We start from the raw sequence: 21,802 nt of genomic DNA on the forward strand, positions 1-21,802 counted from the left end.
AAAAGACAAATGTGTAGAGACAGAAAGCAAGTCAGTGATTGTCTAGAACTTGGGGTGGGACCAGGAGTTATCCGTACATGGGCAGGATAACACTTTTTGAAGCTATAGGATATTTGAATAATCCATAGATTGTGGTGATGTTTGCACAACTTCATATATTTACTAAAAATCATCTACGTCTACACTTACTATGATGAGTAAATTTTATGGTATGTAATTATACCTCAGTGAAATTATTTTTTTTAAAGACAAAGAGAGGCTATTTTTTTTTTTTTGCTTTACATTGGAAACTGAGACTATGACTTAATTTGATATAGATAACAAAAAAAAGAAAATACTTTCTGAACCATGTATAATAATGTTCTGTTGATTAGCTTCTGATGCTTAATGTTAATCACCTAATATTTACTCTTCCTAATGCATTTTTATCATAGGTACCTATGGCATGGCAGCTCCATGGTATTTTCCAGTCCTCCCTTCCTACTGGAAGGAGCGACTAGGATGTACAGACATGAAGCATGAGAAAAGCAATGGCCTTATGTTTACTAACATCATGATGCAGAACACCAACCCATCTGCCAGTAAGACAAGTAGGTCAACAACAAGTATTATGACAGAAGTGATATAAAAATTTACATGACTAGTGATTTTAATTATGTTTTTCTAAATGGTAAAATTATAATCCTTTTAGTCATGGATGAATATGTCCACACATATGTGTTTAGACTCTTATGGAGATTAAATTGTGGCTTTTTCTGGGCTCATTAGCTCAGTTGGTTAGCATATGGCGCTAATTAGGCCAAGATTGTAGATCCCTTTGTGGTCCAGTTAGGTTCACACAGAGAAAAATTTTGTTCCTTGGCCACAGTTTACACCCCTAACTCCAACCATCTGTCACTAGTCAAAAAGAGTAACCAAGTTACAAGTAAGATAATTTAGCAAAACCCATCACCAACGCTGAACAAACTGTTAAAGCTCATGACTTACTGACATTGGACGAGTAGTGCCATCTTTACAATGTAAGGACCACCCATATCCATGGTCTATTTGTGGTTCCTAAAGGAGCTGTAGATAGTAACCAATAAACTGGATTCTATAAATCACAGATCTGAACTGGCCTTGTCACCATAAAATCACATCTTGTAGACATTTTTTTCCATCAGTTGATATCATCCTGTCTGATCAGAAGACTTAGACCACCTTTTGAATATTTGAGATCTGTTGAATCAAGGAGAATTCATTTTTATGATAGTTATTCTAGGACCACCTATTCTGACAGAGAACTGTGCTATGAACCTTGGAGAATATGGTTCCCCACCTCATTCATTCTTTAACCAAGTGAGAAGAAGGCCAAAGACTATAATAGATCATTTGTTCCCAGAATTATTTTTACTTAGAGGTCTGTGTTGTTACAGTCATAAGTTTTTAATTAAGGACAAGTCTATCTTGAGCTGCATTTTCCTTCTTTGTGAGCTTATAATTCTTCTCTTGATTTCCTTTCAGGTCCTGAGTTCATGTTTCCTTCCAACATTGAGCCTGAACCTAAGGATCTCACAGTTGGGGTTGCCCTGCATGGGGTCACAAAGATCTATGGCTCAAAAATTGCTGTTGATAACCTCAATCTGAACTTCTATGAAGGACATATTACTTCATTGCTGGGGCCCAATGGAGCTGGGAAAACTACTACAATGTATGTTACTTTTTAACACTTATTGTCATGCAAGTATATTACTTAATATTTCCTCATTTCTTTCATAAAGAATAAAGTTATTACATCTCCCAGATGGATTAAGATAGCTCAATTTGTTTACTATAAAATGGAGTCTAAGTCAGAGGTTCCAACCTGAGACCTCAAAGGCCAGATCAGACCAAACCAGTACTTCTTAAAAGTTTTAATTCAGTGCCAGTATTTAAAATGGAGAAATTTTCTTTTTTTTTTTAAGTTTTTTTTAAGTTTTTTTTTTTTTTTTTACAAATAGTTTATTGTCAAATTAGTTTCCACATAACACTCAGTGCTCATCCCCACAAGTGTCCTCCAAATGGAGAAATTTTCTAATAAAAAGAAATATTCTGGGATGATAGGATGTTCTGGCAATCCTGGGTCCACAGTCTAAGGTAGGCACAATTAGTTGGGGCTTACCAGTGACTGTTCTCTTAAAGGGGACATCTGCTTTCTAATTTATTCCTGTTCCCCACCAATCTGCACTGTCGTATATGCCCAGTCTGTTTCATTTATTTGCATTTCTATTCTGGCCCATGTATAATTTTTAGTTTACACACTTTGCTATAAACACACTCAGCCCCAGCTGCTCCTTGCCTTGATTCATGAAGAAAGAAATCACCAGCTATCAGATATAGATCAAAATGGCTAGCAGTGGTACATGAGCTATTCTTTCTCACTATTTAGCTGATGTGTCCAAAAGGAAAAGAGACTCAAATGTTTTTTAAGTGACATTCTTTTGAATTTTTTTGGTGACTCACCTCCAGTGCTCCACATTGCTTGGCTGGAAGTCAGACCTAAGCTGCTGTTTCTGCCTTAGCCATTATTTGAGATAAAATGTCAGTTGCAGGATATCCTATTTAGTATTATCATAAGTAAGCTCAGTGACTGCCAAAATATATTCAAATTAATTTTTCCTTTGTAAATAAAAGGGGATAAAGGAAGGTCATGAAATGAGGGAACATGCAGCTACTCTTATTTATATGGCCTGTTTAAATTCAAAGTTGGCTTTCTAGTGAAAACGTAGTGATATAGTGCTTAAAAGCAGTTTTCTAATAGGCAATAAGAGACCAGTGAAGAAAAGAGGAGGAGGTTTTTTGAAGAGGCTGTAATTTTAGCTGAGAAAGTCCTAATTTTATTCTTCTGAATATAAAGAAGGAGTTGTTTGTATTTCAAGGTGTTTTTATGGGAAGAATTGCATATAATATTGATTCCCTATTAAATCCACAATAGTCATTTAAGTTCCATTACATACAAGGTACAAGGTACTGGTTAGGTACTAGAGACAGTGGTGAAAAAAATGTGTCCTTTTCTGGATCTCATGGACCTTACATGTTACTGGAGAAGATGAATATTAAATAATTGCACAGTTTATTAACCATCTGGAAAATGATAAGCAATTGTCTAGTAAGGTAGAGAATAATCACAGTGTAGAGGAAGGGACTGAAGGTGACCAGTGTTCACATGGGAAGGAGAATTAAGAGACAATAATGGTCAGGAGCAAGTGGTGGTATGGCTTGCACTGTGGTGTGGCTGGGAAAATGGGACGTATGGGCGGAGGCAGAAAACGGACAGGAGGAGGATGCAAACACAGCTTCTGGATTCTAGGCTTGTGCAACCAGAATATAGATTCATCATATGGTAAAAGAGGAACATCTTTGGAGGCAGAGTGGAGGGCAAAGATCCTGAGTTAAATTGTAAACATGTTGAGTTTGAGGATCCTCAGTGCACACCAGAACTGAGTGGTGAGGCCTGGGCTAGAGAGATAAATTTGAGACTCCATGACCTACAGATACCATCTGATGCCAGGGAAGTGCATGGATTTGCTCAAGGAGAGAGCATACTTGGCAATTAAAGTGTGCAACCATTTCTGTCATGACTACTACCACCGCCCCCTCCCCATCACTGTCACTGTATTGTGTTTATGTAACATTCTAAGTAATTAAAAGCTTAAAAGTCATTTAGTGTCTATTCCCATGTAATACCATTTTATTTTAGAGCTTGGTCTTACCCGAGGAGATACACTATAATATTGTTTGCTAATGAATGAGATATATTTAGTCCTAAAATCTAGCTTAAATGCTTGGTTAAGACTTGATTTATCATTTCTTCATTTTCAGCTCCATGTTGACTGGGCTATTTGGGGCTTCAGCAGGCACCATCTTTGTTTATGGAAAAGATATCAAAACAGACCTACACACGGTACGGAAGAACATGGGGGTCTGCATGCAGCACGACGTCTTGTTTAGTTACCTCACTACCAAAGAACATCTACTCCTGTATGGCTCCATCAAAGTTCCTCACTGGACTAAAAAGCAGCTGCATGAGGAAGTGAAAAGGTCAGTTATAGTGGCAATGCCTCTCAAAAAGAGGTCAAGCTATGGCAATAATGCCTATAGGAAACATTTGGTCACAAAACAATTAGACTTTAGTTTTTCTACTTTTTTGGTATTGTGTATATTTCAAGTCATTATCACTAGCAGCCAATTATTGTACTGAAACTGTTTAACTGTCTTCATCTCGGGCTACCATATTGCCCCAAATCCTCTGTTTCTAATGGCTACTACTTCAGGCCAACCCTCCTAACTGGGCACCCAACTCTTATACAGTTTGCCCTTCAAAGAACAGCCAGGGTGACCTTTTTAAAATGCAAATCAGAGGGTACCTGGGTGGCTCAGTCAGTTGAATGAGTAACTTCAGCTCAGGTCATGACATTGCAGTTTGTAAGCTCATGCCCCACGTCAGGCTCTGAGCTGACAGTGTGGAGCCTGCTTGGGATTCTCTCTCTCTTCTCTCTCTGCCCCTCTGCACTCATGCTTTCTTTCTCTCCCTCCCTCCCTCCCTCTCTCTTTCTCTCAAAATAAGTAAATAAACACAAACAAACAAAAAAAGGTAAATCAGACCATGTAACTCCAGGGTTCAAAGCCCTCTATGGCTTCCCACCACACTCCGTGTTGAACTCAGTAGTGTCCTTGCCAAGGCCAGGAGGCCCTACATGACTTGCCCCCATCTCACTTCTGATGTTGTTTCCTTCTAGTCTTCCCGCATCCACTGTACTCTAGACATGCTGCCCAAGTCACACACTGGCTTATGCTCCTGCCACAGGGCTTCTCACTTACTGTCCCCTCTACTTTGAGCAGCCTTCCCCAGACAGCCATTTGACTCACTCCTTCACTTCCCTGGTCTCTGGTCAAATGTCACCTTCTCTGAGGGGATGGCAGTATATATGCTTAAAATAGCATGCCCCAGGCACTTCTTATCTCATGTACCCTGCTTTATGTATTTTTTATTGTACTTGTCACCACCTGGTGAATTATAAACTTACTTGGGAATATGTTTATTGACTGAATTTTATCTGCCTCCTTCCCAATGCATACACATACTAGATAGAACCTAATCTTCTTATGGGTAGGAATATTATCTCCTCACCACTTTCCTCCAGCAGCTAAAACACAGTCTGGCACAAAACAGGAAGGCCTTCCGTAAGTATTTTTCAAATGAACAAATAAAAAACAATTAGGCATGTATTCCCTTGCGTTGTTTTCTGGGTGTCAATTTTGAACCTCCAACTAGACGATAATAAAAAACCATATCATGAATCCTCAGTAGTGTATTGTACCTTGCTGAGCATATAATAGTTGTTTAGTCAATACCTATTAGTTAAAGTACTTACTGTATTTTTTCAATATTCAAATATTTTGTCTGTCAGAAATAACCACCATAAATTATTTTTGAAGGACATTAAAAGATACTGGACTGTATAGCCATCGTCATAAGAGAGTTGGCACATTGTCAGGAGGAATGAAGAGGAAGTTATCCATATCTATAGCTCTTATTGGTGGATCACGGGTGGTCATTTTGGATGAACCATCCACTGGAGTTGACCCATGTTCTCGCCGAAGTATATGGGATGTTATATCCAAGAACAAAACTGGTATGAGTACCTTCTTATAATTTGTCCACCCAGCGGTCATAACTTTGCCCTCTGGGATGCATGCAACCAAATCTACACCTTTCCTGTTTAGGAGCCCTGTTAAAATTTTCAGATGGAATCATACCCTTCCCAAGGTCTTCTCTTCCCACCACAAAGTTTCTGGGTTGATTTGTTAATATCCCTGTAGTGCCCCCTGTGAGCTGAGCACTTCACTGGCCTTTTTGAGACCATGCACATCTGATAGAAGTCCCAAATTCTGCCTACAGGAGCTTAGAATCTAATTAGAGATACCAAACATACACAAACGAAAATAAACTGAAAACAGACTAAACAAGTACTAACAGGATATGAAGCAAAGAAGCAATCAGAGTGAAGTAGATTAATCAGAGAGGAATATTCAAAAAGTCTTCAAAATTATTGCTTCTTCATAGTGAAGAAAGTGGGGGAGAGAGACAGACAAGGAGAGAAAGAATGGAAATGAAGACAAGGGAACAAACTAAGGAAGGAGTTGCTAATGAGCACACTCTAACTGATGGACATTTAGCCATACAGCACAGTTAAATGCCTTTTCGCTGCCAACTTATAAAAAAAGAGCCCTGTATATTTAGTAACACCCCTTCTGGATTTCTCTTTGTTTATTTTGAAAGCTCCTTCTGGTCAGTTTTTCAGTTAGCTCATAAAACGTGCCTTTTCTCCTCATAAATCAAAGGATTTACTCATGCTAACTCTGTATTATCTCAGGAGCTGTGTCTTCATTTTTCATCCTCGGTTGTTCTCCTCTGTATTTTTAAGCCAGAACAATCATTCTGTCCACGCACCACTTAGACGAAGCTGAAGTGCTGAGTGACCGCATAGCCTTCCTGGAGCAGGGTGGGCTGCGCTGCTGCGGGTCACCATTTTACCTCAAGGAAACGTTTGGGGATGGGTATCACCTCACGCTCACCAAGAAAAAGGTTTGTCAGAAAGAAAGTATACCTTATGACAGGGGCATAAATTATTATTTTTTTGTGAAATGGAGGCAGAATCTCTCCAACTGAATTAGCTGCTAAAATTCATTGTTAATATGTTAGTTTCACACTTCTCAAACCCACGGGAGCATCGGAACACCCGGAGACCTTGATTAAACCCAGATTTCTGACCTCACAGCAAGAGTCTCTGATTCAGCAGGTCTAGGATGGGGCTCTAGAATTGACTACCCTTCTAACAAGTATCCAAGTGATGCAGATGCTACTGGTCTGGGATCACACACAGGAACCAGGGCACTTGGTCAAAAAAGGATCTATATCCTAAGGTTGCTCATGGAGGATCAGCCTTTTGGTTTCCCTAGCATTTTGGCCTGTAAGACTAAAAATTAGGTTTTTTGTATTCAAGCAAATAAAGAGAATATGTAGTTGTGTATTCACCTTCTGATCAGTACGCCTTGAGTGGCAATGTGAAGACTAACGCAGGCCAAAGGTGTTTTTACATCTTTGAAGAACAACAGTTCTTACTAAGGATCCCTGGGCCACCTAAAATATCATATGATTACCAATCCTATGCAAGATGTGTATGCTATTAAGTAGGCTTTGACTACCATCATTTATTTTACCTCTGATCATCCTACTGTGACCTTCCAAATTCATTAATTTATTAAGAAATGTAGGTATTAAGTATGTAATATTAGGTATATAACACCTGGGCATACAGCAGTGATGATATTAACATCTCTACCCTCATGTAGTTTATATTCTGATAGAGTGGGGGGGATTCTGAAGATACCATTGTTAACTGTATTATTAAATATATTAGCAGGTGATGAATACTAGGGTAGAAATAAGGCAGAGGAGGGGGGATGGGGAATGCTGAGCAGTGCCATTTTAAGTAGGGTGAGAAGAGAAGGGGCTCTGAGAAGATGAGCGTTGAGCCAAGAGTTGAGACTTGGGAGAAAAGGAGCCATGTTACTCACTATCTCAGGGCAAAGGAACAACAATTGGGAAGGCCCTGAGGAGGGTGCACCTGAGTTTCAAACTCTCTGACAACACAAAGAGGCTGCTGTGGCTGGAGTAGAGCAGGTAAGAGGGAGGTAGTGGGCAAGGAGGCCAGGGAAGGGACAGGGGGAGATGGGAGAATGGAGCTAATAAAATAGTGACTTGCAGACAATGCTAGGGACCCCTGTGGGACAGGGAACCACCAGAGGAGGGAGGTGTCATCGGACTCAGGTCTGAGGGGCTTGAAAGAATCTCACCACCCTCTGATTAGGGCCTTTGGGCACCACTACAGTGTAAAGGCAAAGTGGGTGTTCAACTTCGGTTTTTGTCTCTAGAGTCCAAATCTGAGTGCAAATACAACATGTGACACGATGGCCGTGACAGCAATGATCCAATCACACCTCCCTGAAGCCTTCCTCAAGGAGGACATCGGGGGAGAGCTTGTGTATGTGCTTCCTCCATTTAGCACCAAAGTGTCTGGGGCCTACCTGTCACTCCTGAGGGCCCTGGACAGTGGCATGGGTGACCTCAACATCGGGTGCTACGGCATTTCAGACACCACAGTGGAAGAGGTACATTTCTTTTTTTCTTAAGGCTGATTGATATAACTTGCTGTTCCCTTAGACTAAGTATACACAGTTCTTTAAAAAGAGAATAGAAATATTTTAAAATAAACATTTCACAAAATGAGAAAATCTTAAAACTACTATTCTTATGTAAGATTGGCTTTTGAAAACAAACATGTTTACCCAATTAGAGAACATGTATCTTTTACATACCAAAATGTTTACTTAGGGGAATGAGGGAGATGAGTGAAATTGGGGTTACGAGATTTAACTTCCAGATATAAAATAAATAAGTCATGGAGATAAAAAGTACAGTATAGAGAATATAGTCAATAGTATAATAACGTATGGTAAAAAAGAAAGTGTTCACTTAAAGTCACTATAAAAATATTTACTTACAGTCACACTTATTTGCCACTATGTGATAAAAACTTAAAATCAAAATTGAGCTTAGAGACTAGAAAGGACATGCATGTTTTATTAATGAAGTGTTCTGGCTTCTCTTTCTAGGTCTTTCTGAACTTGACTAAAGAGTCACAAAAAAACAGAGATATGAGTCTTGAGCACTTAACACAAAAGAAAATTGGAAATTCCAGTAGCAACGGCATCTCAACTCCTGATGATTTATCAGTGAGCAGCAGCAATTTCACAGACAGAGACGGTATAAATCTAACATGCATATTTTGCTTAATTCCAATAAATGACGTAAATGAGAAAAATCACAGGACAAAAGTTCAGCTTCATATTTTCTTTCTAAATTCAGAATAAAGAAATCTAAGTTTTATTTTTTAATATACCAAGTACTTATGGAACAAAATCAAATTCTTTATTTCAAAAATATTTTGAAGAATATGAAAGAACTTCCTCATTAGCATGGTAGTGTATATTCCTTACACTCAAAAGAATCATTTTTTTTAATAAGTATTTTTTTAATTTATTTATTTTGAGAGAGAGAGTGCGAGCAGGAGAGGGGCAGAGAGAGAGGAAGAGAGAGAATCCCAAGCAGGCTCCACACTGTCAGTGCAGAGCCCAGTATGGGACTCAATATCATGAACAGTGAGATTATGACCTTAACTGAAACCAAGAGTTGGATACTTAACTGACAGAGCCACCCCGTCACCTCACTGGTAGTCATTTTTAAGATGTAACTCACTACAGTTTCAGATTTGTGTTTAACAAATTAAAATGCTTCCTGTAATTGTTCCTGTCCAACAATGGACAAAGTTACCTTGCAAGGTAGCTGACCTCCTATCAGACATATTCAGCAGAGGAGTCATCAAAAATAAAATGCTTAAAAAAAGAGGTATCACTCTTTATGGGGCCTTATTGGAAAATACGTCTAATCTATCCCTTCTGTGAACAATTCAGTTGCTGAGAAAATTCAGGCTCTGAGAAAATGCTTTGGGGGAAGGGTTTCAGATTTGATGAAGTTGGACTCAGTGCCTAAGAACCTATAATGATAGGTTGTCCCCCTCAAATCTTCACATAAGATACATTTCAAAAATCGTGTTTCTTGGTATGACTTTGAGGAATTGGGCTCCTTTGAAAACAACTTTTATCCTCTCTTATTCTCTTTCTGACAGTTAATTTATGCCGTTGGAAACACTATTTACTTACGGAAGCAGATAGTAAAATGATATATAAATTATGGAATAGTCATTTCAATGGTTTGCTTAACCTGGAAAAAATCTCTAGGAACAAAACTTTTAATGAAACATTTTCCTGACTCTAAAATTTAGAGAAGATCTTCACTGATGTTTGCACAGTTCTGGAACTTGGGAGTCTCATTTGTCCTCTGCCGTATTCCTCATTTATCATCTTTTTGGGGAATAAAATTATCGAGCCCATGGCATTGAGGACTTTGATTAGAAAGTGGTCATCTGCTTCAGGAAGTAAATGTTATGTATTTGCCTCTGCATTTGTCTCATAATTTGAAACTATTCTTCAGTCAAAATGTTTCCCTCATTGACATTATCTTTTAGAAAGCACATTTGCTCCATTTGATACACCTGTAAGTCATCCACATGTAATTTCTCAAGAAACAGAAAAGCATACTAATTAACTTAAAATATTCAGCTCCTTCTACAATTCTCCTTTGCAGAGATATGAGTTTGCATTTAAACTTGTTCACTCTGTTTAATTGGAATTCATTTTAATTTAAGCAGCTTTGTATTTTTCCTTATCAGCTAAATGAAGATCATGATTTTTTGTGCTGCATAATTTGTGATGGAGAATTAAAAATATCCACGGAGTTGACGGTCATCTTATCACATGTAGAGGAGTGCTTGGCGGCAGGCCCTTGGAAAGAATGTTATATTTTTTAGAGGGGCCTATGGAATTATCACTTGTAAGAGCACAATTGAAGGGACAACAGTTTATGGCCTCCACAGCTGCTCTTATTCATTCTCAGAAGCTATGGAATTTTTCTCCACACCTGAAAAACATTTCAGGGTTGGGGTGGGGGGTTGTAAACATCTTTTCCCATTGAGGGTGTTTTGGGGTTTTTTTGTGTGACACTACTGGTAAAAATGGAGTTTTGAAATGGCAGATATAATCAGTCCGATTTTCTAAAGAGATGGTAATGAGTATTTGAACTAGAATCATACTTTGGAGGAGAACGTTTCCCTTTTCCCAAGTTTAAGGTGAATTCATTGGACCTCACATTGGAATGCAAGCTAATAAACTTACAATCACTAAGTTACCCACAGTAGGAATGAGTTTTTACACTAGGCAGCTGTTTTGGCTTCTGTTTATCCTTTTTTTAAAACTGAAGCTATACATTGTATTAGTTTATGTCATATGAGTTTCAGGTGTCAGTTTCTGTTTATCTTATTGAAATTCAGTCTCCTGATAGAAGCTATCTCTTGAGTCTTAGTAATTAGCAATACACACAGAGAAAGCATTGAGACTTTGGAGATTAGGGACAATATTCATTTGTAAAACTGAAAACATCTCACTTTCACATTTAAAATGACTATGGACTATGGACAGTGTATAGTGATTGGTAATTCGCAAAGCATTTTTACATTTGGCTCTATGACATAGAGAGCGTCAGCCCCAAGGTTGAAAAACACAGAGCCAAACCTCAAATCAGAACCTTCAAAATAAAGCTTTTCATACCATATCACATTATACCATCCATCCATGGTTTTTGAAGTTACTCTATTACTTGATTTATCAGGGTTACCCAGAGCCATATCAAATCTCTCTCTCTCTCTTTAATCAGACAAAATCCTGACGAGAGGTGAAAGGTTGAATGGTTTTGATCTGTTACTGAAGAAGATCATGGCGATACTCATTAAGAGGTTCCACCATACCCGCAGGAACTGGAAAGGTCTCATTGCTCAGGTCATTCTCCCCATTGTCTTTGTAACCACTGCCATGGGCCTTGGCACACTGAGAAATTCCAGCAACAGTTATCCAGAGATCCAGATCTCCCCATCACTCTATGGTACCTCTGAACAGACAGCCTTCTATGGGTAAGTTTCTTTCCTCCAAAACATTTCCCCAGTGCCTGCAGAGGCCTCAATGTACCTCAGTGAATGCGTGAAATGCTGAAGAATAAAGAACTATGAGGCACTGTACCTGATTCTGCCAATGGAATGGACAGCTTGATTTATTGCAGCATGGCACTTCTATTGCCAACAGATAACTTTTTAAGAGCTTTTGTGTTTGTCAAAAAATAAAGTTATAGTATGTCTTTATTTTTAATGGCTAGACTTTCAGCAAGAAAGCCAGGTTAGGTGTGGCTTCCCAAGCTGTTGTTATATAGAGCAAATAACTTTTTTTTTCTTGGCCTCACAAATATTGGATAGTAATATAAGAACCCTGTATAATATTATATTCCATATATACAATAGGTGATCACTAAATGCATGTGATGATTAAGAGAATGACAAGGCAGCCAAATAGAGCCAGGTGCTTATTTTTTTTCCATGATACTATTTTTTTTTTCCTGCTACTGAGTCTTTCTTGGATTTTTAAGAAAATTATTCTTTGGACAGCATTTTTTATTTTTCCTAATTATTCATAAGCACAACTTTAATATGGAAGTCTAATGGAGGATCAAGAATTTGTTTCTATCCTTTAATATCACAGGAATTCTCACCCAAGCACAAAAGCACTGGTCTCAGCAATGTGGAGTTTCCCTGGCATCGACAACATGTGTTTGAACATCAGTGATCCGTAAGTGGTTCTTTTTTTCCCCCCTTTTTCACTTTTGGCACTCAAGTTGTGTATGTACATGTGCATGCATGTGTATCCGTGTGTGTGTGTGTGTGTGTGTGTGTGTGTGTGTGTATGGATGGGTGTGTGTTGTAGGCTGGAGAAGGGCAGCACCCTGAGAGAAATCTGTGTTTAACGGATTTTCTCTCTCCCCTTTAGTTTACTCCATGGCTATACTATGCTGTAACAGTGAACAGTAGGTGCTTTCTAACCTATGAAATTCCATCTTGCATATACCTTTATTTAACAAACAACCCTGTGAATTATTAATCCCATTTTTAAGACAGAGAAACTGAGACTCATACGGACTGAGATACTTGTCTAAAAAAATCTAGACAGTAAGTTGTGCAGCTAAAGCTGGGACCACGTCTTCTGACTCTTGTTTTTGCACTAGGTAATATTGTTTATTGAGACTTCCAAGATAATACACAACGCTTGTAAACCTAATATTGGTATATTGTTTTACTAAGGTTGGAGAACAGGATGAGAGAGCAGAGAAGAAAGGGATCAAAAAGCCCATCCTGCCTCATTAAGACAATTCAATGAGCTTTGGTTTTAACACTATTCAGTAAATAAGTGTCTCTCTAATCCCTCATAAAATGTCAAATCACTTGAAAATGGTAGTCTGATGTATATTTGAGTTATGAAAAACCAGTAAACTGTGCCTAAGACTATATGCCTGAATTTAATGCCCAATACTCACTAATATATTCATACATAAATATGAGAGCACACACATACCTCACTTTAATATCATTTTTTCCTTGCAGAAGGTGTTTACAGAAAGGCAGTCTAGGAAAATGGAACACCAGTGGGGAGCCGATCACTAATTTTGGTGTTTGCTCCTGTTCAGATAATATCCAGGTAAGACAGAATTCCATCTCAGTGAAGTAGGTGAAAGAAAGGAATAAATATTGAAACCTGAAAGATCTATCCAGGTTGCCAAAGAGTCAGTATAATTTCATTTTACGGAAGCTAGTAGCTCAGAGATGTGGAGCGGGGCAGCTCAAAAATATTGCCTTTGAACTTGAGGTCACTGTTTTAAATCCATCTCAGAACAAATTTCCAAATGCAGGTAATTCTATGATGGTCTTTGTGGAAACCAACTGAAAATGAACTTTTGGTGTCTGTTCAGTTCTAACCAGAAAGCTCCATGTTTCAGACAACAAAGCCACCGTAAGTGTCAAATCTAAAAGCACTGTGAGACTGTTTGGGGGTTAGGTGGCAAGTCAATAATGTGTAAATCCAGAACAGAACTCCATTTCTTTGTAAGGAGCACCTTCAGCATGCAAGAAAAATCCATGTCCTGAAAGAAACAAAAAAGAATATTCAACCATCCCTTACCCCATCTGTATTTTACAGATACACACCTTCCTTTTCTACGGCTATCAATTCAACATACTTTTAAGAAAACCAAATTCGCTGGGGAAATGAAACATTGTTGAAGAGAAGAGAAGTTGACTATATTGTCAACTTACTTTCCCAAAGGAAAGGAATCTAGCAATATTTTAGTAGTGTCACATGATTCAACCCTGAACTCTTTGTACAATATTTTAGAATGAAAATGTTTCTTGTAAATGCAACCAATTTTTGTGTTCTCGTGGAAAACATTTACTAACAAGAGCTGGGATCCCACAGCATCTTTTGGTATCCTTGCATATTTCAATATCAGTCTTACCCAGTACTCAAAGAGTTTCCTAGTCCCTCATGTAATCTAGTTAATTTGAAAATTCTTCATGTATTTTCTTTAGTTCACAGTAAAAGTTAACTAACCAAGTATTTAAAATTTGAATCTAGATAAATTTCATTAATCAAAGGGGAAAAATGAGAGAGAGATTCAAAGCAAGAAACAGACTTTTTATTTTTTTTTATTTTATTTCTGAAAAACTTTTATTTTTTTTTTTTTACAAATAGTTTATTGTCAAGTTAGTTTCTACATAACACTCAGTGCTCATCCCCAAAGTGCCCTCCTTCATGCCCATCCCCCCCCCCCCCCCCCCCTCAGTCCTCAGTTTTTGTCAGCATTCAAGAGTCTCTCATGGTTTGCCTCTCTCCCTTTCCCCCACCATTTCCGCCCTTCTTCTCCCCCTTGTTCCTCCGTCAAGTTCCTCCTAATCCTCCTATACGTGCAAACATGTGATATTTGTCCTTCTCTGCCTGACTTATTTCGCTCAGCATAACACCCTCAAGGTCCATCCATGTTGCTACACATGGCCAGATTTCATTGTTTCTCATTGCCATGTAGTATTCCATGGCATAGATAAACCACATCTTCTTGATCCATTCATCTGTTGATGGACACTTAGGCTCTTTCCATGTTTTAGCTATTGTGGAGAGTGCTGCTATGAACATTGGGGTACATGTGCTCCTATGCCTCAGCATTTCTGTATCCCTTGGGTAAATTCCTAGCAGTGCTATTGCTGGGTCATAAGGGAGTTCTATTGTTAGTTTCCTGAGGAACCTCCACACTGTTTTCCAGAGGGGCTGTACCAGTTTACATTCCCACCAACAGTGTAGGAGGGTGCCCGAGAAACAGACTTTTTAATTATAGAACAATCTGATGATTACGGGGGTGGGAGGTTGGGGGGATGGGTGAAATAGATGATGGAAATTATCTGTGTGATGAGCACACAGTGGTGTATGGAACTGTTGAATCACTATATTGTACACCTGAAACTATTATAACACTGTATGTTAACTAACTGGAATTAAAATAGAAACTTAAAAGAATAAAAATAAACAAGTCATCAAATATATATATATATATGTATATATATATATATTATACATATAAGGGTATATTTTATATGCATAGTTATATATATTTTTATACAGATAATATATATAACATTTGACAGTACCTACTAATACTGAAGATGTATATACCCTATGGGATCAGCAATTCCATTTCTATTATATACCCATCAGAAATGTGAATACATTCACCAAGAGGCATATACTAGAATATTCGTAACAATACAATTTGTAATAGCCACTCAGATTCCCACCAATAGTAGAGTGGATAAATCAAATGTATTCTATTTTCATATATATATACAGTAAAATAAGAATGATTGATCCACAACTACATATATCAAATGGAGGATTCTCACGAATGATGAGTGGAAAAAGCCAAATACAAGAGAGAACATATAATACAATTCAATTTATATAAGGTACAAAAACATGCAGAACTATTCTGTGCTGAATACTTTGGGAGTGGTAGTGACTGGAAGGAAGGATGATGAGGGGGCTTCCCGGTACTCGGTACTGGCATGTTCTGTTTCCTGACCTGGTTTCTGGTTACATGGTTGTGTTCAGCTTGCCAAAATGTATCAAGCAGTATACTTATATGTGCTTTTCTATACATACAATTCAACAAAAAAATAAGCTAAAAAATTCCATTGCAAACATAAGGGTGTCTCTATTTGTGGAACAAGTAGCATTCTAGAAATGTGATCTTCAAGTTAATCCAACCTGCTGTAAGGTGAAAGTCAGCATTTATTTTTTAGAGCAATCTTCACCTTGAAGTTCTCAGGGTGCACTTGTGGTATGAGCCTGACATCATGTGAAGGGATGGAAGGAAAAATTGGAAAAGTGCTAAGTTCTCTGGCTTTATGTCAGAGAAGCATGGGAAGTGTCAATGGAAAGTAAGTGGTTGGGAAAGGCAGAAAGCTTATGAGCATAAAAATAAGTGATTAAAACTAGGCTCTGAGGTTGGTTTTCATATTGTCAATGATGTCACATTGACATATGTGACATATGATGTGACATATGTAACAATAATGTCACATCATTGACATATATCATATGTCAATTATGTCACATCATCATTGTCATAGTGATGTGCCAATGCATTTAATTTTGACATATGTATGATGATAGTAATGTAAGATGCTAACAATAGCAGAAAACTGGGTGAAGGGTATACAGAGACTCTCTGTATTAAATTTGAAATCTATCTATGTGTGTATATAGACATATATAAGCACATTTGCAATATATATAAACTTTATTATGGAATAATTTTAAATTTACATATGTAAAGATTAGATTTAGATTTACTTAAAAAATGAAGGTATATAGATTTAGATATATGTAAACTTGAACTTTTACACCCAGGTTTGTACCTTAAAAACAATGCAACACACACTTTCATCCACTGCTGTCACCTGAGAACTTATGTCTGTTGATGTTATCTTTTCAACTCCAAGCAAACATTTTTTTACTTTCCTGCAAATCATTGAGTGACTTTTAAGTCATTTTAGAGTTTAATGTTATTCTCCAGGCATATCAAACTTGTCAGTACAGTGAAAAGAAAATCACTCATTGGTTAACTTGTATTCTTTTTAGCTTCAAGTGAGTCGTAAACCTGTGTATGTGCTCTACTACTTGTTCTAATTTCTTGGCAGAGGAAGATGCCTTCCTTTTCAAAGCTCTACAGAGTCAGAAGACAGTCTTATCACACTCTACCTGTTGCAATAATAGACAAATCAGGAGACCTGAACTCCTTGACATTGTCTATTTGATTTGCAAAGAACTTAATTTTTAACTTTATTTTTCAGGAGTGTCCTAAGTTTAACTATTCTCCACCTCATAGAAGAACTTACTCTTCTCAAATAATTTACAACCTCACTGGGCACCGCTTGGAAAATTATCTAATATCAACTGCTAATGAGTTTATGCAAAAAAGGTAAAAATACTCTCCTTATAACATATTTAATTCAGCATATCTTGATTTCAAATTTTAATGGTAACTGCTTCCTCAACTTGAGACAATAGATGAACATTTCTATTGATTATTTACCTAGTTACATTCTCTATTTTATCTAAATAATCTTAGGTGTTAAACCTTTTTAAAAAATTTTTTTAGTTTCCTCAAATTAAGACTCATTTGAGGAAATTGAAGAGGATTGGGTTGTTTGTTTTTAAACAAAAATGTATTGTTAAACTTGTACATTTTTTTCCTTGAAGCAATAATGTTACTGACTAGATTATGGCAATTTGGACAGTTTTAAGGCATCACTTCAGGTGACAATTGGCCTTAGTTACAATATAAATATCTCAAATTTAGATTATGATATCTGTGTGTGGATAAAATGTGTCCATGTGTAGCAAGGCCATAGGCCTTGTACCTAAGCCACCTAAACATTTGCAATGGATGTAAGGTTGGTAGGCTTATATTTGGGGTACTATGGACAGACCTAGAAGACACTATGCTAAGTGAAATAAGCCAGACACAGAAAGGCAAATACTGCATGATCCCACCTATATGTGGGATCTGAAATAGTCAAATACACAGAAGTAGAGAGTAGAATGGTAGTCTACTAATGCCAGGGTCTGGGGATACGGGGAGATGGGGGACATGTTGGTCAAGGGCTACAAAGGTACAGTAATGTAAGAGGAATAGATTCTGGAGAGCTAATCTACAGTAATGTGACCGTAGGTAACAATACAGTATTGTATACTTGAAATTTGCTAACAGGATAGATCTTCAGAGTTCTCATCGCACATGCGCGTGTGCACACACACACACACACACACACACGTGCATGCGTGCTCATACAAAAAGAAAATGGTAACTGTATGAGGTGATGGATATTTTAATCATCTTGAATGTGGTGATTATTTCACAGTGATATACACATATCAAAACATCAAATTGTACACCTCGAATATATGCAATTTTTATTTGTCAGTTATACCTCAAATAAAGCTGGGGCATAGGGAGTTGGTCATCCTGCAGCAGCTTCTCCTTCCCTCCATCTCTTTCCTCTCATATTTCTCAGTATACATAAATGACAGATATTCACCATAAAATAATTAGAAACTACATATAAGCAGAAAGAAAAAGGAATCTCTCTCTATCCATATAATCACTATTGATTGTATATCCTTCAGAAATTTTTTAGACACAGATACCAGTATTTTCAACAAAATGAAGTTTATTATAAACAAACATTTCTAAAACCTACTTTAAAAAAAATAAACTGATCTGTCTGTGTCGAAACTATAGCTCTGTGGCATCACATTTAGGTTGATAGTCACAAGAAGATTAGTCTAGTGTGACTATACCATTATTTATTTAACTCAACCCTAATTTGGGACATTCAAACTGATCCATTCTTAAAATTACTGCATTTTTTTAAGTCCACTTTTTATTTTCAAGAGACTATGAACTGACAAGTACCAGGCAATTATATAGGCACAATTTAACTTCAAATATCCCAGAAGAGAAAAAGTATAGCAGCAGGGGACAAACTGGAGGTGGGGGGTAGGGGTGGGGGGGGGAGTTTGGAGAATAAAAGGAATGGAGCCTTTCTTTTTTTTATTATTTATTTCTGAGAGAGAGAGAGAGAAAGAGATAGCGTGAGCAGGGGAGGGTCAGAGAGAGGGAGATACAGAATCTGAAGGAGGCTCCAGGCTCTGAGCTAGCTGTGAGCACAGAGCCCCATGCAGGGCTCGAACCCACGAACCGTGAGATCATGACCTGAGCTGAAGTAGGACGCTTAACCGACTGAGCCACCCAGTGGCTCTCTCTCTCTCTCTCTCTCTCTCCTAGAAATTAAAAAAAAAAAAAAGATGAGAACTGATCTCACATCACTTTAGTATTAAATTACTTCTTTGAAAAGGAATTTTAAGGGCAAAAACACTATAATTTTCGAGATGGTGCATGATCCAGTTAAGTTGGCAGAATTGGTTAGATTATATATATCACTTATTTTCAGAATGATTAGTCCATATTTCCATTTACTTAAAATGAATTTTTGCTTCTAGTTATAGTATTAAAACATTATAAAAGAAATCAATAAAAAAGTAAAATATTTGTCGGGCAGTATTTATTTCATACTATAAATGTATTCCTCATGGAAAGAGAACATTGAGCCTTTAGTTAAACATTTTAGATCCATTTATGAATGTTTTCTCCATTAAAACAAATATAAGTTTTGTTATTCTTATATATAGGTATGGAGGTTGGAGTTTTGGGTTGCCTTTGACTAATGACCTTCGTTTTGATATAACAGCAGTTCCTGCCAATAGAACACTTGCTAAGGTAAATTATGACCTTCCCTCTGGGATGTCATACAAATGAGAATGTGAACTTGAAATACTCAAGCATTTTGATGAAGTAAAAAAACACAAGTGCAATCAATTTGAGAAGCGTTTGTCATAATGCTTTCCCCATAACACTGGGGTTCCAGTCCTGTGTATTTACCCAAGTAAATACAGGGATGCATATACAAAAACTTAACATAAAATGTTTCTTATATTAGCCAAACACAGAACCCCAAATGTCCATATACGTTAGAATAAATGGATTGTTGTGTCATTCAATAATACTTTCAGGGGGTGCCTGGCTGACTCAGTCGGTTAAGTCTTCAACTTTGGCTCAGGTCATGATCTTAAGGTTCACGAGTTGGAGCCCCACACTGGGCTCTGTGCTGACAGCTCAGAGCCTGGAGCCTGCTTCGGATTCTGTGTCTCCCTCTCTCTCTGCCCCACCCCTACTCCCAATCTGTCTCTTTGTCTCTCTCAAAAATAAACATTAAAAAAAAAATTTAAGAAGAGTAGGCAAAACTCAACCATATTCTTTAGGGTGACTATTGTGATTTTGAAAAACACAGAATCCCGGAGATGTTCTGGATACTGGCAATTTTTGTTTCTTCTTTTCAAATATTTGTTAAGTTTATTTTGAGAGAGAGAAAGAGAATCCGAGGCACAATCATTGCAGAGCCCAATGTGGGGTCAAACTCACAAACCATGAGATCATGACCTGAGCCAAAGTCAGAAGCTTAGCCAACTGAGCCACCCAGATGTCCTCAATTTTTGTCTTTTAACCTGAGTGATAGTTCAAGAGGTGTACTCCTTTCATAATTTTTTGCTGAACTGAACATTAATGTTTTATGTGTTTTTCTTTACATATGTATTATATGTGTTTATCCTTGTTTCTTTTTTTTTAATGTTATTTGTTATTGAGAGACAGAGTGTGAGCTTGGAGAGGCAGAGAGAGAGAGGGAGACACAGAATCCGAAGCAGGCTCCAGGCTCTGAGCTGCCAGCACAGAGCCCAATGCGAGGCTCAAACTCATGAACTGTGAGATCATGACCCAAGCTGAAGTCGGATGTTAAACCGACTGAGCCACCCAGGCGCCCCTATCTTTGTTTCTTAAAGAGCATGGAAACTTAACAGAATATGATGGAGACAAATAATCCTGTAGATTTTATTATTACTATTATTATTATTATCTATATCATATCTGTGCTTTGAAACAAGCTAGAGTCTTAGGAATTCTAAATTGTCCTTTACATATTTCTCATTTGGTAGTAAGAAATATATATAGACTTGGGGGAGGTGGAGAAACTAATATTATTTAATAACTGTGATAAGCCAAGCGCTAGTATCATCTGGTACACAAACTACCTGATTACATCCTCACAACATTGCTATGAGATAGATATGATGGGGCCTATTTTAGCCAATTTTCATAAGGTCATATAGAAAGTAGAGAGTACTGTTGGAGCTTTGAATGCTCCCTCCCTGCCATTTGTTCCTTTTCTTCTTCTCTCCATACACAGAATAAACATTTTTACTTAAACAAAGAGTTCTAATAGTATATAATTTATTTCTCTCTAAGTTAGATTTCTAATTTTAGAATGTCAGCTGGGTCTCTTGAATTGAGGCACACCAGTGTTTTATATCCCTCTGTTTTTGACATAGAAGGCAAAGTAACTCACCTCCCTGTGGGTTACAACTAAGAATGGAAAGTTAGTGTGGGAATTTCAAGGTTATCATTCTTGTTGCTAAGGACATAATGTTTATATTTAATTTCTTTCTACATCCTGACCTAGATGTTATTTTATATTATTATGATTGTTATTATTGAGGATGCCTTAGCTCTAGTCCCAGAATCACTACAGACCAGCCACAGAGATGGAGATAATAACGATTTCTTCAGTTTATTTCAAGCTTTGCCTATGGAGAAGGTACAGAATAACTAATAATGTGGTGCTATCATGCAGGAAAAAAAAAACTTTCTCAATCTCTGTCCATCTCTAAATTGGAAATGCAGAGGTCTGTGGTCAACACTCTGGGGAATGGTTCTAATCTCCCAAGATAAAATAAGTTATTGGGAAATTGGTGCTCTTATTTTAAATATAAGTTCTGTGGACTGTCAGATGTAAAGGCAGCCTAATTTATTTGAACATCATACTGATCTTGCTTCCCTTTTTGGAATTTAACAGGTATGGTATGATCCAGAAGGCTATCACTCACTTCCAGCTTACCTCAACAGCTTGAATAATTTCCTCCTGCGAGTTAACATGTCAAAATATGATGCTGCCCGACACGGTAAAGTTACTTACACAGAAGCTTCTTGTATTGCAGCTTTTGC

At 37.5% G+C, this 21,802-nt stretch overlaps 1 protein-coding gene across 1 annotated transcript in view; it reads left to right on the top strand.

Moving 5' to 3' along the window:
* The window catches only part of ABCA12 (ATP binding cassette subfamily A member 12), a 169,270-nt gene that overhangs the window by 122,025 nt on the left and 25,443 nt on the right, over positions 1–21,802 (top strand). Inside the window, exons 27-39 of the mRNA XM_039233104.1 lie at positions 435–590; positions 1,504–1,690; positions 3,841–4,059; positions 5,458–5,654; positions 6,447–6,607; positions 7,957–8,193; positions 8,698–8,848; positions 11,414–11,666; positions 12,286–12,372; positions 13,182–13,275; positions 16,977–17,104; positions 19,378–19,465; positions 21,654–21,759. Coding sequence (XP_039089035.1) covers positions 435–590; positions 1,504–1,690; positions 3,841–4,059; positions 5,458–5,654; positions 6,447–6,607; positions 7,957–8,193; positions 8,698–8,848; positions 11,414–11,666; positions 12,286–12,372; positions 13,182–13,275; positions 16,977–17,104; positions 19,378–19,465; positions 21,654–21,759 — 2,064 coding nt within the window. The remainder of the gene's footprint in view (positions 1–434; positions 591–1,503; positions 1,691–3,840; positions 4,060–5,457; positions 5,655–6,446; positions 6,608–7,956; positions 8,194–8,697; positions 8,849–11,413; positions 11,667–12,285; positions 12,373–13,181; positions 13,276–16,976; positions 17,105–19,377; positions 19,466–21,653; positions 21,760–21,802) is intronic.

Source organism: Hyaena hyaena, unplaced genomic scaffold (assembly GCF_003009895.1).
Source record: "Hyaena hyaena isolate Hyena2069 unplaced genomic scaffold, ASM300989v1 scaffold_71, whole genome shotgun sequence".
Taxonomy (NCBI): Eukaryota; Metazoa; Chordata; class Mammalia; order Carnivora; family Hyaenidae; genus Hyaena; species Hyaena hyaena.